The 17,175-nt window shown below is 43.6% G+C and overlaps 1 protein-coding gene across 3 annotated transcripts in view; it reads right to left on the bottom strand.

Annotated features, from left to right (window-relative positions):
- Positions 1-17,175, bottom strand: part of CAPN9 (calpain 9) — a 45,399-nt gene that overhangs the window by 20,994 nt on the left and 7,230 nt on the right. For 2 of the 3 annotated variants that reach the window (XM_026649504.1, XM_026649505.1), the window contains exons 2-7: positions 9,831-9,900; positions 7,324-7,442; positions 5,438-5,571; positions 4,691-4,859; positions 3,535-3,618; positions 2,436-2,521 (exon numbers count right to left, since the gene is read on the bottom strand). In XM_026649504.1, coding sequence (XP_026505289.1) covers positions 2,436-2,521; positions 3,535-3,618; positions 4,691-4,859; positions 5,438-5,571; positions 7,324-7,442; positions 9,831-9,900 — 662 coding nt within the window. The remainder of the gene's footprint in view (positions 1-2,435; positions 2,522-3,534; positions 3,619-4,690; positions 4,860-5,437; positions 5,572-7,323; positions 7,443-9,830; positions 9,901-17,175) is intronic. The other variant, XM_026649506.1, reaches the window with a different exon arrangement.

The following is a 17,175-nucleotide window of genomic DNA, read 5'->3' as shown; positions in this document are numbered from 1 at the left end:
GTCAAGCTTTACAAGGCTATCAAGTACTTCATTTCCCTTGGCTCAAAGACACCAGCTGGATATGTTAGCCCAGATTACACCGCTTTCAGATTGATTTTATTTGAGCAGTAGCCACAACAGGTGCCTTTAAGGAGCCTGATCCTGCTGCCATTAAAACCAACGGCAAACTTTCCATCTACTTAGACAGAAGCAGGATCACGTCTAAAATCTTGAGGTTACAAGCACTGCTGTATTGACCAGTACCACTGTTTCCGCAATGTTTCTCACAGTGAGAATAGGGAATACTACAAAAAACAAGGTAAATTTAAGTACTGTGAGTGGTATATCTCTAGATTGTACATCCACTGTACTGTAAACCTTGTTGTACATCTATATCATTATTGCCATGAAGTTTATTGGTAGTTTAGGACCATCCAGTGCTCCCAGATGAAGTCAGTGGGAGCAGGATGGTGCTCTTTAATTGTACAAATGAGTGGAGAGAGAGACTGAAATAGCTGACGTCCCAACTGAAAATCTATTTTTTCATTTCCATTCACTGCTGCCATTCCTGGTTCTAGCAGGGATGGAAGCAGAAAAGCCTAGATGTTTCATGAAAGCCTGCTCTTACAGCAGTGTAATTCCAACCTGATTCTAAGCAGAAAGTACTAGAAGTCTCTCATGAGATTACTAACCTAAGGCCCTGATCCTGCAAGTCAACGTGTTAGTGTAGACTCCCATGCCCACATGGAGTCCCATTGGCTTCAATAGGACTCTGTGTGGACACTGTGATCTGCATTAGCAGTTCCACATGCAGGATCAGACCCCCTTTTGGCAGATACAGCACCGGATCGGCGGGTAGTGTTCGATATATCGGGGATCGATTTATCGTGTCTCATCTAGACGCGATAAGTCGATCCGCAAATCGACGCCCATACTCCACCTCGGCAGGAGGAGTAGGCGGAGTCGACAGGGGAGCCACGGCAGTTGACTCGCCGCCATGAGGATGGCCAGGTAAGTCGAACTAAGATACTTCGACTTCAGCTACGCGAATAGCTTAGCTGAAGTTGCGCATCTTAGTTCGAACCCCCCCACTAGTGTAGCCCAGGATGAAAATCTCAAATGGCCTGATACCTATTCCAAGCTTAACTGCTAAATCTTTTGAGGTTTAATCATCTCTAATTATACTGATCAACTATTCTCCCATTTTTTGAATTTACAAAGGATCGTAACTACACTTGGAAATGTAAATATCTGGGATTTATTTGTTGATAGTTTTAAGAGAAGGGACATTTGAATCAGTGCTAGAAATTTATCAAGTCTGCTAATTATTTCACCATTTTTAAAGTGACATCAGGATATATTATGGAACTGAGTCTCCTCTCATTTATACTAGTGTAAATCGGGAAAAACTCAGTTGAAGACAATGGAGGTAAAGCAATGTAAGTGATCTCAGAAACAGGCCATGTATAAATGTAATCAAACATGAAAAATATACCTAGTAGGAATTTCCAAAATAGAATCTACTCTTTACCATTTATGCTGTTTGCTTTTAAAATGACTATTATTTTAATTTCATCCAGCTTGGAGAGTCAAAGAGACTAGAGAGTTTCACTTTTTTCCCAGCTGGCATTTGTTGGGTCTTTTGCTCTTTACACAGCAAATGTAATATGAAAGAACCACACAGGCAAGTGTGGTCCAAATAATGATCTTTAATAGCTACACAAAACATGCAAGGCCAACCTACATATATACCTTGGAGCTCTGGCTTCAGAAACATAGAACACAGTGAGTGCCATTAGAGGGCTCACAAAATATTTAAAGAGATACTGTCCAATTCCTATACACTACCTCAGCACTTTCCAGTTCTCATGTAATAGCACAGTGTTTGGATATTTGTGTTGCAAATACTGCAGGGGAATATTTAAATAATACAAATTATACATTTTCCATTGGAATTGTCTTAAAAATACACCTCTACCCCGATATAATGCTGTCCTCTGGAGCCAAAAAATCTTACCGCGTTATAGGTGAAACCGCGTTATATTGAACTTGCTTTGATCCGCCAGAGCGTGCAGCCCCGCCCCCCGGAGTGCTGCTTTACCGCGTTATATCCCAATTCATGTTATATCGGGTCACATTATATCGGGGTAGAAGTGTAATGACATTTATATTAATAGTGGATTATGTTTCTATTTTTAGCAGTACCTACATTTTGGGACTAAACAATCTTGACAGTGCCTCTTTAAATGGTAACTGAGCAGTCTTGACACTACTGAAGTCAGGATGTTATGACGATGACAGCACTGTTCTGCATGTGTAGGCTGTTAATTAGAAAAGGCCGAAAAACAGCTTAAGCTGCAAATAACTGCAGAAAACTATATACAGAACACTGACTTGACTTCCCTCGTCAGTCTGACCTCTATGCAATACAAATAGTTATTAGACATAAAACTAACTTGTCACTCCAACGGCCATTCCACTCCACTTGACCCCATGGATTTCTTGGCCGTATGAGTTGCACCTTTCGGCCTCGGAAACTCACCTAGAAATAGGAAGACAAAAACAGAGAAATTCCTGAGTGGCCTTAAAATATAATGAGACTATTGCTACTGTAATAAATAATCCCTGGCTGGCTGCTGTCATTAACTAAGAGACAATTCTCCTCCAGAGTGAATAGGCTGGATAACTCTTCTGGGCACTGGGGAACTCAGCAGGAGCAAATGTGCAGGACGTAGAAGGAATGGTGGAGAGGAAGGAGAAACCTCCCACCGGGGTTGGATTATAGTTTCACTTCACAGGGGAGAAGAGTGGTGCTGGGTGAATAATGGAGTTTTTGGTTTGCTGTAAATTAAAAAAAAAGTTTCGGGCTGAACTGAAAATTAAATTGTCTAATATTTCTGGCAAACCCCAAAAAGTTGAAAAAAAAAATTTTGGGTTGAACAAACCACTTTGACCCAAAATGGACCATGCCGTTTCAATTTCGTGCATTTGAAAATATTTTTAATTTCTAAAAAATGAAAGGAAAGGACATTTCAAAATAAAAAGTGGTTTTGAATCAAAAAAATCAACCCACTGTTTCAAAAATGTCAACACTAAATGTGTTGGTTTTTACAGAATTTTTTCCCCCAACCAAATCAGTTTGGTGAAATCAGTGCAAATTCGTAAGATATTTTAGTATCACAGAATTGACATTTTTTTGCCAAAAAAAAGTTTTAGTTGAAAACTTTCACTCAGCTCTAGGGAAGAACTAGAGGATACATACAGTTCTCTGGCTCCCAGGCCTCACGCCCTAAGTTCCTTTAGGCACAAGAAGCTGGGCACAACACCTTAGATGGGGGGAGAAGGGGCATGCCCTGTGTGGCCTGCCAAAATCCAGTCCCCTCCTCATACAATGCTGCCACCCCAATTCTCCAGACAAACTGCATCCAGGAGGTGTGGAGAACAGGATTTGTGACCTTTCACTCTCCAGCTCTAGGTTTCCACCACTTGAGTTTGCACCCCTTGCCAGCCCACGCTCCACCACATACTGTCAACATAGCAACAATTGGGACGTACCTCGTCAATGCCAGTTACTGAATAAGCATGACCCTTTATGAGGCCGAAAGGGGTTCGAGCTTCTGACTCAGCTGCGCTGCTGGTCTGAAATATGAAAATACACTTTGACGTACCCTTCCTTGAGAGGACATTGTAGGTGGTGACACTCTGTCAGTATCTGGGCCCGTCACAGCTAGATACACTGAGAAGTCAGTGGCAGTACTAAAAGGTACTGTGAATGACAGTATAGATTCATAGATTTATAGATTCTAGGACTGGAAGGGACCTCGAGAGATCATCGAGTCCAGTCCACTGCCCTCATGGCCGGACCAAATACTGTCTATAGCTTTTCCTGTTCCTGCACACTGGCACAGCCTTTTAGGGAAGACACTTTTTCCACACACAAAAAATCATTCTATTTTTCATGTATTGGAACAATATGGGACTTTCTACTAAGATTGTCATCAATAGGAATGCTCCCAGAGTTCCAGGGGGAAAGACCAAGCATCTAGTGGGAATGGGTGAGTGAATTATCTTCTCTTACCCCTATGGTAGGTTCCTCTAGCTCAGGTATAAGACACACTGGCAGAGTAGTGTAAGGAAGCTTACAGCTGCTGCCCATGTGGTACCTCTTCTATGGATAAATCCAGTCTTCAGTGTTGTAAATAGGGTTGCCAACCCTCCAGGATTGTCCTAAATCTGGTATCTTTCATGAACAACAACATTAATTTACAAACTCAGGCACTGACTCTGCAAAGCCCTCTGTGCCCACACAGAGCTTACTTCAGGCTTGGAGACAAAAATAACAATAGCACAAAAATGGTAACAGCAATCATTGAAGCCAGTCGACACTGACTCCTGCTCTGTGACAGGGCCGTGAACAGCTTTAACTCTGACCCAGGTCAGGTGAATGGGGCCAGGAAATAAAATTCACTGTTATTACATATACATAAATTAATTGCACATACGAAACTGAAATCCAATGACTCTCTTCTTCTGAACAGCTGCCATAAGGACTAAACTGGTATTGCATGTACATTAGATTACAGTTATTGGTTATAAATGATTGCAGTGCTTATTTGCTACTATTGCAAATTATTTGCTATTAATTTCAGCTGGATTTTTTACTTAAAAAATACCCCCCACAAAACTACACCCTCGCTAGTCTTTTACTTACATCAATAGAACAGCCCACCATTGAACCTCTTTCAAGAGCTTTTCCCAAGATTTCATAGAAATTTTCTGGAGCCTTTTTGACTTCGTACATTTCTCCAACTCCTCCAGTGAAATCTTCCATGGCTTCTAGTGTACTGCCTCCTTTTAGGGCTTCATAACTCCCATTAAGTCTGAAAAATGCACATCAGTAGTTAGAAATGTTTTTTAAAACTTTTTTAGGTTACACTGAGCCTGATTCTCTCTTATTTACACTGGTGTAAACCAGCAGTAACTCCATTGAAGTCAATGGAGTAAAAACTGGGTTCAGTGAGAGCAGAATCTCAGTCCCAGTTTGTTAATTACATTGTAGCCACTCGCCCCCTCCTCATCCTAATTTCTAATTCATTATTGGTTCAAATCCAGCCCAGGCTGGCAGTGACAATACTGTAAGTTGTTCAGTGGCCTGCTGGATGCAAAACCAGTAGATAGTCTTATTCCAGTTTTTAGCCATAAGAGTTGGCATCATTATTAGCACTCTCAGCAGAAAAACAAAGAGCAGGTTTTAGGACTTGATCCAATTCTCACTGAAGCCAACTGGAGTCTCTCCATTGACATTACTGGAAGTTGGATCAATCCATCGGGGGGATTAATTTAGGACATAGTATCTCCAGGTCAAGGCTGAGGAAAATGCATTGAACAAAGAAAAGCTGACCATTTTCATTGTGTGACAAACTGAGCAATGCATGCACCAAAGGCAGACAGTACTTACTTGGCATAGGCTTTTTCCAGTAAGGCACTCCAGAATTCATTGTGTTCAGCCGAGTGTAGAAAAACCAAGCGGTCTTTAAAGGTGGGTAATCGATCATCAATAACGATATCCAGCCACTCATTGTGCTGCCAAAACTGTGTTGAATGGAGGGCAAGAGAATTGTTTGATAACTTGTAATATTTCATAAGGCTAGCACACCTCTCTAACTACCATATTCCCATGCTCCTAAACTATCTCAGTAACATCTGGGGGCTGTTATAAGACTAAAAACACACCGTTTTTGTGAGCCAGGTGAAATCTGGCCCAAAGTAAGCACCTCATTTCCCCCATTAAGCCTCTTCTCAATCAAGTCAATAAAGAAACTGGTGGGCTTCTATTTTCTAAACCTGACACAAAGACACAACTGTTGTGAAACGCCATAGACACAAATTGGCATACCTGGAACTGCATCAATTTCCTGATCCTTGCCACTTCATACATGCGGTAGTGTCAAACTGTAGTAAATTATTTAAACTATACTGAATTCATATAAGAGCTGTGTGTTGGCAAAGACTTTCAGTTAACATATACATTACAAACTGAAGGACACTGAGTGCTATGGGACAAAATAGTAAGTAGACTGAATTCATAGCAGGCAGGAATTTTGTACATCCCCCCCAATTTCTCTCAGTCCTTATGATAAACTCCAATAGAATCCAATAGAGTTTTACAGATATTAAGTAAGGTTCTATATAAATTATTCTAAAAATCTATAACATTTAACAGAATATACCATTTATATAGAATTTTTAAATCAACCTAGAGGATTCTATAGCAGAGATCTATTCTATTTGATCCATGTTCTTATATTATGCCCACCACCATGGCATCTGAGCACCTATAGTTATATATTACATTCTAGAAGTTTATTTTAAAAATGTATAAATTTATCACTCTCTATTACATTATATTGGACTATTTAGATGGAGCGGGAATCTGAACTAAGTCAGATACATGGATATTAAAAGTGGTTAGGAATTGTACTATATTTCTTGATCTGAACTAGATATAAAATATCATGTGACTCAAGCCATCTTAAAAACCCACATATACAGTAGGACCAAGTCTTCCTCTTGATTACAACTATGTAACCCCTTTGACTTCCTGGCAGTGGGATTTGACACATGTAATTGAGCGTAGAATTGGGCTCTGGGTATTTAAACCTTTCTGAGATGATGCCATGATTTCTAACACTGTACTTCCCTTTATAATAGAAAAACAGTGTGTGACTGTGGAAAGTTAAAATTTTTCTAGGTTTCTTCTCAAGACTCTCACTTAAGGTGAGTTTAGCAAGTACTGCTTTGAATGCCTCAGTCATCATTCGGAGGTCAGACTAGATCAGTGGTTCTCAACTAGGGATCCGGGGCCCCCTAGAGGACTGCGAGCAGGTTTCAGGGGGTCCGCCAAGCAGGGCCAGCATCAGACTCGCTGGGGCCCAGGGCAGAAAGCCAAAGCTCCATTGCAAGGGCCTGAAGCCCAGGGGCTGTGAGCCCCACCACTTGGGACTGAAGCCGAAGCCTAAGAAATGTAGCTTTGCGGGTCCCGCTATGGTGTGGAGCCTCGGGCAATTGCCCTGCTTGCTACCTGCTAATGCCAGCCCTGGTTTTTATATGCAGAAAAACAATTGTTGCGACACAGGTAGGCTGTGGAGTTTTTAAAGCACGTTGGGGGGGGCGGCTTAAAAAGAAAAAGGTTGAGAACCTCTAGACTGGATTATTTAAAGGTCTCTTTTGGCCTTAAACACTATGAAATCCACTTGTATAGCAAACAGACAACCGTGCCACTAAATGGACCAGTGCATTTAGCTACCCAGCCCCTAGAAGTGTTTGCATTTTATGCTATTTTACCTGAAAGTGAAATATTCCAGCATAGCCCGGTCCAAAATTTTGATCTTGAGGTACAACTCTGGCTAATGTTTTTTCATTCAGTGTAAGAGAAGCTATAGCTGCTAATAGCCAGCAGTCACCTGCAAATTGAAAACACCAATACACAGATCACCAATAATATATCGTGAAAATATACACAATCTACAGGAAAAAGATACTGTAGCAGCCTTGTCTCAAACTGTATGGGTAAGATTCTGACTTCAGTTATGCTAGTGTAACTGAAGTCAGTAGAATTATTCTGGATTTATGCCTCTGTAACAAAGATCACAATCCTGCCCTACATGTATTACAGGTTCTGCATTTAATTGTGTATTAAGAGTTCTCATTGGGTGGAGTAAACTCACATCGGTTTCATTTATTTGCATTTTATTTCCTGTGCAATGTGAGATGCTACACAAACCAGCCATAACTGACTATGAACACAACTATTGTCAGCTGTTTTCCTCCATGCAGTGGGCTAATTTTGCTCTTATTTACTATTTCATTGTAAATCCAGATGAATTCCATTGAAGTCCGTTGTTATTTGGGTTTACACTGATATTACTGTAAAGTAGACTTTAGCTCATTATAGTGAAAGTTCACAAAGTCTGGGAAGTACTTTTTGCCACAGGGGGAAAAAAGTATGAAGGGGCTTAATTTATTGACGCTACATGTGACATTTCACATGACTTCCTATTATAAGCAAGCAGTATGATGGCTGGTTGCCTGCCACCCACGGACACATCAATATCCTGTTTAACTTAAAACTTCAGGAGAAGACTGGCTGGCTAGCTGGCACCAACCAGGAAAGATGCCATATGGAACCACCCAAGTCTCAGCTTCCTTGGAAGTCGTATAGCATCTGAGCCAAGACCTGATCTCACTGAAATAAAGGACAAAGTTTCCATTGGCTTCAACAGGGCCAGGCTTTGACTTTTTCTTTGTGTTTTTCTTCCTCAAGATAAAGGCAAGACCTTGGCTTTGTGTTAGTGACTCACAGGAAGGGAAACTGCTCAAAAATGAAACAGAACAAAAATGAGTCATGTGCACTTTTTCCAAACCAGCAGGCCTGCTGCAAGCCCTGGGTTGTTTGCACGGAGTGAAGGGGGTAGTGAGTATCTCATAGGAGGCAGCAACTGCACAAAGGTCTGAAAAATCCCTATAAACCGTTTTGGAACAGTATTAGGAAACCATTCAACTTGCAATGTACACCTTATGGAAATGTCCTATGGAATTCAGCTGGGATTAAACGAATAGGTTTCTATGGAAATGTAATAGGATTGCATAGAAATTTCTCTAAAACCTATAGAATTCAATAGAAAATTATAAACCTTCTTCTGAGACACAAAGTGGGTGAAGTAATATCTTTGATTTATTCACCCACCTTGTCTCTCTAATATCCTGGGACCAACACAGCTACAACCCCACTGCAAACTTTCTTTGTGTTTTTTGGATGATCCTATAGTGTTGTATAGCAAGAATATAATTCTCTGAAATTCTATACGATTCTATAGCTGTGGTACTTTTTGAGTGTAGTGCAATTCAATCCAAAGCACCCATTGTTTAGAGTGGGATGAGTGAGAAGCTAAAACCAATTTAGAAGTTAGTCACATAACACCATGTGCCTGTACTAAATACCTTCATTGTTTTAAAATGAATTTTTATATTCTTGTTTGCTCTTTCTCCGAGGGTAACCACTTTCCAGACTTTATCTTGCAGGACCAAGTAGATATGTCATGGCATTACTACCCAGCCATATTGCATCAGTGCATAATATTGCAGCATCATGTCAAATACAACACTGGCATCAACCTGTGGTGTTGCATTGACATGGTGGGACACAACATCAGTATGTGTCTGTGCAGTGCCCTGCCATGAGGATAGCTGCATCATGACTTTAAGACTGCCCAAAAAGTATTTGAGACTCTACATTGCTGTAGATGCTATTATGCGCTTACAGGACACAGACCTGGGACTCTCCTGTGAATTTCATGATGGATGGCAACTGGCAGCACTAACTTCTCCCTCGCCTTTCACAGCTCTGTCTTGTTAATTTGGAGGGAAGAAAGTGAGTGTATGCTTCCACAGCAACCAATACTTTATCGAGGCATCCAGAAATGGGTATGGGGTTAGAATGAGAACACGTTACTTCTGAGTTTCACTTCTTCCACCAATTTAGGGAACAAGAGACTGGAGAGGCAGTTTTGCCTCCTGGATAAAGCACTAGACTGGGCTCTAGACACAGCTCTGCTGCTAGGTGACCTTGGGCAAATCACTTCCCTACTCTGTGCCTCAGTTTCCCCACCTGTAGAATGGGGGTATTGATACTGAACTCCTTTGTAAAGGACTTTGAGATCCACTGATGAGAAGTGCTACATAAGAGCTAGGAATTACTATTCGATAATAACCACCCCCGCACCCTTCTAGAATCTCCTGCACCACAGCACTTGGATAGGTGTGGAATAATTCTGTAAAGGGAAAACACTCACCAAGATCCCCTTGACAAATGTCAGTTCTTGTGGCTCCTCCAACTATAAATTGTGGGTCTTTAACAATTTCCTGAGAGAGTAAGAGAGAAAAAATCATTTAAAATATGCCTGGAAAAATATAGCAACATTCAGGGGGTGAACCTGTCACCAATATGCTACATGCATTACTACAAGCCTTGAGAAACTGGCTACCACACAATAGTACTGACACTGTGTTGAGCCTTTGTTGCTAATTATGGTGTGTCACAATGAAACAATCATTTGATCTAATTTTTTCTAATTAACGTAGTGCTGATGAAAGGTACTGGATTGGCAACCCTGCGAGAGCAAAGGCCTGTGTTTACTTGTAGAGCATTTATAGCATTGGCAGTGGTGAGCAACCATAACATCGTCCCTTAAAAAAAAAGAAGAAGAAAAAGAAGAGGCTGATCCCAACCTTTGTTTGCTTTACCAAGTAATGTTAGTTTTAAGTGGGAGCTGGATCAAATATGACACTCCACACCCTTGAGTGTCCAAAGGTTGAGAGGAGCGGAGCCGATAAGACACTCGTAGAAAGGAAAGCAATGTTGACTGGTATTTCTTTGATTATTTTAAGTTCAATTAAAAATATCGCAGATGTTCTGCATTGGATAGAAAAATATGTCTGTAAAACAATTAATCTGTCAGGGATTTCCCCCCTTGAAATCTAACTTGTCACTTTAAAAAAAAAAAAGCATTCACTGCTTTGCCGCTGGTTCTCTGTTGCACTTGCATCTCACTGAATGGAATGTTGGGGTATGATGGGTAAGGCTACAGTTTAGTCACAGAGGTCATGAAATCCGTGACTTCCAAAGATCTCTGTGACTTCAGCCGGTGCAGGCTGGGAGCTGCAAGGTCCCCTGCTGCCTGTGGAGGCAGGGAGCTGCAGAGTACCCCCCCGTAGCTCCCAGCCACTGCAGGTGGAGGTTAGCTCCGCAGCTCCCTGTCGCCACCGCTCCTGGCCACCATGGGTGGCAGGGGAGATCCATCATTCCCCCCTGCCACAGGTGGCAAGAGGGACCCTCGGAGCTCCCAGCTGCAGTGGGTGGCAGGGAGGATCCCCAGAGCTCCCAGCCACCGCAGAGGCAGGGGGGACCGCCGCTGCTTGGAGCCACCAGCAGAGGGGGACCTTGGAGCTCCCACCCCCACCCCTCACAGCTGCCCAGGCTACCCATTTTGTCATGGGTATTTTTAGTGAAAGTCGGGGACAGGTGAATTTTTCATTATTGTCCATGACCTGTCCCTGACTTTTACTAAAAATATCCAGGACAAAAACTTAGCTTTAATGATGGGCAGGGCTGGTGCAGGGCTGGCAGGGGGGGTGCAGGGCTGGCAGCCACCTTGCGCCCCCGCAGCTGTGCGGCAGCTCCCCACCCCAGCTCACCTCTGCTCCGCCTCCTCCCCGAGCTCACTGCCCCCACTCTAATTCTCCTCCCCTCCCAGGCTTGCAGTGCCAAACAGTTGATTGGCGCCGCAAGCCTAGGAGGCGGGAGAAGTGGAACGGCCGCTGCGCTGGGAGAGGGAGTCTGAGCCGCACATGTCAGCGCGCCGCCGGCAGCCCAGCCCAGGAACGCTGTAAAAAAAAATTGGGGGGCACCGCTTTTTGGCACCCCCAAATCTTGGCACCCTAGGCAACCGCCTAGTTTGCCTTAATGGTAGCACTGGCCCTGATGATGAGCACCTATTGATCTTTGTCCTTGAAGTACCCCTTTTATCTAAACATCTTAGGTACTTATATGGCTCCCCTTACTGTAGTGCCTCATAATCTTTGATGTAGTTATCTTTGCAATACCTCTGTGAGCAAGGGAACTACTCTTATCCCTGTTTTACAGATGGGAAACTGAGGCATAGAGAGGTTTGCACAAGATCGCACAGGAAGTCTGTGGTGAGCACTGACCCAAACCCACTCCTTCAAAATGGCAGGCTAGTGCCTTACCCCTGGATCATCTTTCTTTCAATGGATAGGCCTCCTTCTCCTTTTCTACCCTCACAGACTCCCTGGTACACCTAAGAGATTTCCCTGCACTTCCACCTTTGTACTGGAAAACAGGTAGCTACAAATACCTTCTCTTGTCTCCCTCGAGAATGAAGACAGATGCTAGTGCCCATCTGTGAATGGAACCAGCCAGTATTCATTCAGGACAACCAGAAAGCAATCACCTCAATATTCTATAACAATGGGATCTACTATAGTGACAAAGAGAAACTTTGAAAGGACACACAGAAAATATGATAGTATAAACATCTAGCCCACCATCCTGAACAATACATGTAAGCTGGCAGAATGGATTGTTACAGCATGAAGGCCTGATCCAGAGCCCATTGAAGCCAATGGAAAGCCTCTCATTGACTTCACTGGGCTTTGGATCAGGCCCTAGGGAAAGAAAAGAAATAACAGACACAATGTTCTCTCATACATTTTGTGATCTATCTCCATTTCTCTCTAGAAAGCCACCCTACCTCTCATGACTACCTAGGGAATACTGAGTGTCATCAGGAGGGCTGCAGATGCACACCGCCTTGATGTACCCAAGTCAGTAGTCAAGTTATACCTGCACAATCCCACGGAAATCACAATGGGTCAAGGGTGCTGAGAGCCATTGAAGCAAACTGTAAACCCTGAATATGATGGAAACCACTTCAAGCCAGGGGGTACGGCAGCCCCCCAACCCTCCTAGTTCCAGCACCTATGCTATGGGTCCAAACCTGCAAAGTGCTGAGCTCCTCAAAGTTAATGGGATTGTCGGGTGTAAGTGAGAGCATAATTTGGCCCTCTATCTCTATCCAGTAGCAGTTTCAATACCATAAGAATAAACACCTTTCAATAATGTCATGTCATCTTCTGAGGCATATCCACACAATGGCAAATGAAATTCAATGTCTAAGTAATGCACTGGAGGGGATAATGTAAACCACTGAAACACTTCACAGCATTCTAAATTAACTGGATCAACTCAGGAAAGCGATGCAGGCATAAGTGTGGATAGCTCAGTTAAGACCTCTCTGCTCAATATGCAGCTGTGGTAAAAAAAGGAGCAAAGGTGTTACGTCGCATAAGGAGTCGGGTGGCAAATAATATGGAGAATATTATAATGCAGTTATATAAATCAGTGGCGCAGCCTCATCTGGAAGACTGTGGGCCGGGCTGGTCACTCCATTTCTAAAAGGATATTGCAGCATTCGAGGAGGTTCAGAGAAGGGCAATGAGAATGATCCTAGGCCTGGAAATATTCTCTTGTGAAGAAGGATTGATAAGATTGGGAATGTTTGCCTTAGAAAGGAAATGAATAAGTGGGGACATGATAAAAATATACAAAATAATCAATGGTCTAGACAAGGTAGATTGGGAGCTCTGTTCTCCCATTACATAACACAGGAACAAGGGGACAGTCAATGAAATGAATAGGTGGGAAATTCAACACTGATGAAAGGATATTTTTTTCACATAACGTGTAATCAAACTGTGGAATTCATCCTAGATGCTGGAACTAAGGGTAAGGCCTCACCCCCTGGCTTAAATTTGTTTCCATCATATACAGGGGTTTGCAGTTTGGTTCAATGGCTCTCAGCGCCCCCACTTATATAAATTGTTCCAGCACCCCTGGAACTCATTAAACCTGAAGTTTTTGAGGCCAAGAACTTATGAAATTATTGGACATTTATATGGATCTCAAGAAGGTCTAGTTAATATAATTAATTCACAACAAAAAATTGTGGCAGGGATATTAAATCTCATGTTTCAGGATTTAAGCCAATATCTAACTACTAGAGATTGGGATGAGATGTGCCTAGTGCAGGGATTTTATACCTTCCTCTGAAGCATATGGTACTGGCCACCATCAGAGTCAGGATATTGGACTAGATGGACCTTGTCTGAGGCAGTCTGGCAATTCCTCTGTTCTTAGGGAAAGAAAATAATTCTGAAGCATTGGGGAACACATCTTCTGCATGATTTCTGCCCACTGTGGCCATAAAATACCACCCAACTGTCTTGTTCCTATTCCAGGCTGAACATCATGGGATAAATTCATCCGAGGACTATGCCAGCTTCCACCAGCTTAAACTCAGACACAGGGTCCCTGAGATGGAAAATCTACCAAGTGATGATATGGTGACGCACAGTAGCCGTCTGTAATTCCCCTTCCACCAGGGGACCCTAGAGGAGACTAGCACAGTCCAAAAAGTGGCTGGTGCTGGTCCAGGAGGAGACAGGGTCCAAGTGGCTTTGGGGTGCATTGATTCAGCACCTAACAGCAGCAGTTAGTAGTGGTGCAGCTTCTGTGGAACTCTGGAAGGTTTTTAAGTTGCTTCCAGCCAAAGGACAGCCCAATGGAAAAGAGGCGGCCACCTCTGATTAAATATTCCCAGCAAGAGTGATTCTTACTCAGTGAATTCTGGTTCATGTTGTACCAGAAGTCTGTTGTTCATTGCCTGATGAAACCTTTCCTGAGACAAATGGACACAGGGGATCAGATCCTAAGTACTATACGTGACCCTACCCTGGGGGTGTTGTACATGCCTCTGACACATACCTAAGTTGTCTGTTTTATCTTACGCTCTGGCAACATTTGTATAGCTTGTCATGCCAATAAAGTCTCATTGAATTCATCTGAACAAAACGGTTAAGTCCTGTGCATCCAGTCAGTCAATCTGTCCTGAAATCCTGTTGCAGAACTGGTTGTATAGGTGATAGCACAGTTTCAAGGTACCTGCACCCTCCTCTGTGGTACATACTAGGCGTGCCCAGTTAGGTCTCAGGTCTTTAGCTGTCACCTGTTTCTGGGCAGGGACCCTTGTCCCATGCCCTTTTGACTGGAGGTTTTAAGACTGCACAACCTCTTGCCTTGCCGTGTGACATCCCCAGCCAGCCAGTCTGCCTGCCTAATGGCCAGTGCCTGTGCTTTGCTTTCTCTCCAAAGGCTATGAACAGTGTATTGCCAGCAGTAACAAGTTACTGCACCGCCCTTTCTAAGCAAGCACAGTTATTGAAAGGATTCCGGAGAAAACATAATAAACAACAAAAGGTCCTAGACACATGCTAAAAGCTTACCGGAGATCACCCATCAGTCTTAGGTGCCCTGGTAGGCCAAAGTCCTTCCAACCCAGTGGCCCCCTTGAACAGAAGGTCCTGTCCATTTGCTGGATAAGAAAGCAGGCCCTCAGTCAGTTTAAACCCAGCCTCGTTATAGCAAAAGCCCTTTTTTTATTTGTTGGTCTCTGGAAAACCCAGTTTGAACCAGTATATGCAACACCCGCCCCCTCGGGAGTGGTGTACAGGGCCGGCTCCAGGGTTTTGGCCGCCCCAAGCAGCCAAAAAAAAAAAAAAAAAGCCGCGCCCCCGCGCCGCGGCGGCGATTCGGCGGGAGGTCCTTCGCTCCCAGCAGGAGTGAGGGACCGTCCGAACAGCTGGACTTGCCGCCCCTCTCAGAAGTGGCCGCCCCAAGCACCTGCTTGGTAAGCTGGTGCCTGGAGCCGGCCCTGGTGGTGTATCTCTGGAGATGTTTACAACCTATGTCAGTGTTTCTCAAACTGGGGTCGCCGCTTGTGTAGGGAAAGCCCCTGGCCGGTTTGTTTACCTGCCCTGTCCGCAGGTCCGGCCGATCACGGCTCCCACTGGCCAGTAAGTCCCTCGACCCACGCTGCTTTCAACAGCTCCCATTGGCTTGGAGCAGCGAACCGTGGCCAATGGGAGCCGTGATCGGCCGGACCTGCGGACGGGGCAGGTAAACAAACTGGCCCGGCCCGCCACAGGCTTTCCCTACACAAGCGGCGACCTCAGTTTGAGAAACACTGCCCTACGTGGTTCTGTAATTGCCCCTCAACTGTTTGTGGTTCTTGGAGGAGGTGTGATAACCCTGCCCCCTGGAGTTGCATAGCATCCCTGGCCAATAGTGATCCATAAACTGAATACAGTATGGTCCCCAAAGATATTGCTTGCAATTGCAATATCTGTCACAAGTGCAGCCACACTATTTCAGTTAAGCAGCCAAGCAAGAAGCCCCTTCATTGATGCCTTTGCAAAAGGAAGAAGTTCAATAGCAAAACAATAATAGGGGAACAAATGCAATCCTTCAAACACGGCAGTTCCCTAGAAGGAAAAGGAGTTGGTTTGTATTTATTTTAGTTTATTTAACAGTCATAATTCTGTAGCGTCCGAGATTCTGATTCCTTCATAGCTAACCAAGGCCTAGGTCCAGGTCCGGGTCTGGGCAATGAAATCTGGCAATATCCCAAAATGAGTAAGTTAAACAGCCTGCAGGTTTAGACTGTCAGGGCACACTATAAAGTGAATCTGATTTGACAGGCTTTTGTATATGGGGCAGATGGCTGGTGATTAATACGCTCAGTGAGGGTGGGGTATTTTTATATTATTTACAGAGTGTGATTATTGTGTTATGCTGGGGTGGGGAATGGGGATAAGTTGCCGAAGCTGTATATGTATTGCATTGTGTACATTTTTGGTGCTAGGCACCTAGGAAGTGGGAGAGGTGCTTTAAAAAATATCTATACATCTAAATAAGTTTAAAAATACACTGACACATAAAGGTGCATGTTCAGAGCAATTTATAGCAGCAGCTATATGTAAAGATCATATGTAGTGTACCCGACTCCACACAGGATAAAACATACACAATCTCCACAGGAAAATAAAGGTCAGCAGCACCATTTGGTTTTCCTCATGTCTATTGAACAAGCTTTATAACAACTCATGTTTTTAAAAAGTGGGTATTTGTCAAAGTGGGTAGCCAACATCACATAAAACCCTATAACATGGCAAGCCCTTCGCTTCCCCATCTACATGAGCCAGTTTGCTACACCCAGTCCTGTTGCTATGAAATATTACCAAGTTTGGAGTTAACCCCTTTGCTGATAATCCCCGCTGCATACGGCAGCATCCCTTTGAATCGCCAAAATTCCATTTGAATGCTGACTTGTTAAAGACCTAGTAGTGGACCTGGCAAACAGAGTAGCCCTGGAGGTGCATTTTGACCAAAGTTCCCAATTCAGGAGGCAGCAGCCAAGTGATCAAAAAAGCGACCCACCCTCTCAACGATCAAACTGCATGTCTCAACCCAATAAGACATTGAGTGCCCCACCTGCAATGCGCTGAGCATAGTGGAGCCAATTCTCCGTTCCATCCTGGCCTATTTATGCTAGTCTGGTGGCAAAGGGAGGGTAGAATTGGCCTCAAGAATAAGGGTTTTGCTGAGTGGCATAAAGACGGAGAAATGGCTCTGTGCCACACACCCCTGGCAGCACCGTGATAGTGTGCACTGGGGTAAGGGTTCAGATTATCCCTGTTCTGAAGCTATTTTTATCTGAGAAA

This window comes from Terrapene carolina, unplaced genomic scaffold, assembly GCF_002925995.2.
Source record: "Terrapene carolina triunguis isolate 2854851 unplaced genomic scaffold, T_m_triunguis-2.0 Scaffold85, whole genome shotgun sequence".
In the NCBI taxonomy this organism is placed as follows: Eukaryota; Metazoa; Chordata; order Testudines; family Emydidae; genus Terrapene; species Terrapene triunguis.
Note: the sequence above shows the minus strand (reverse complement) of the source record. Positions and strands in the feature narration are given on the sequence as shown.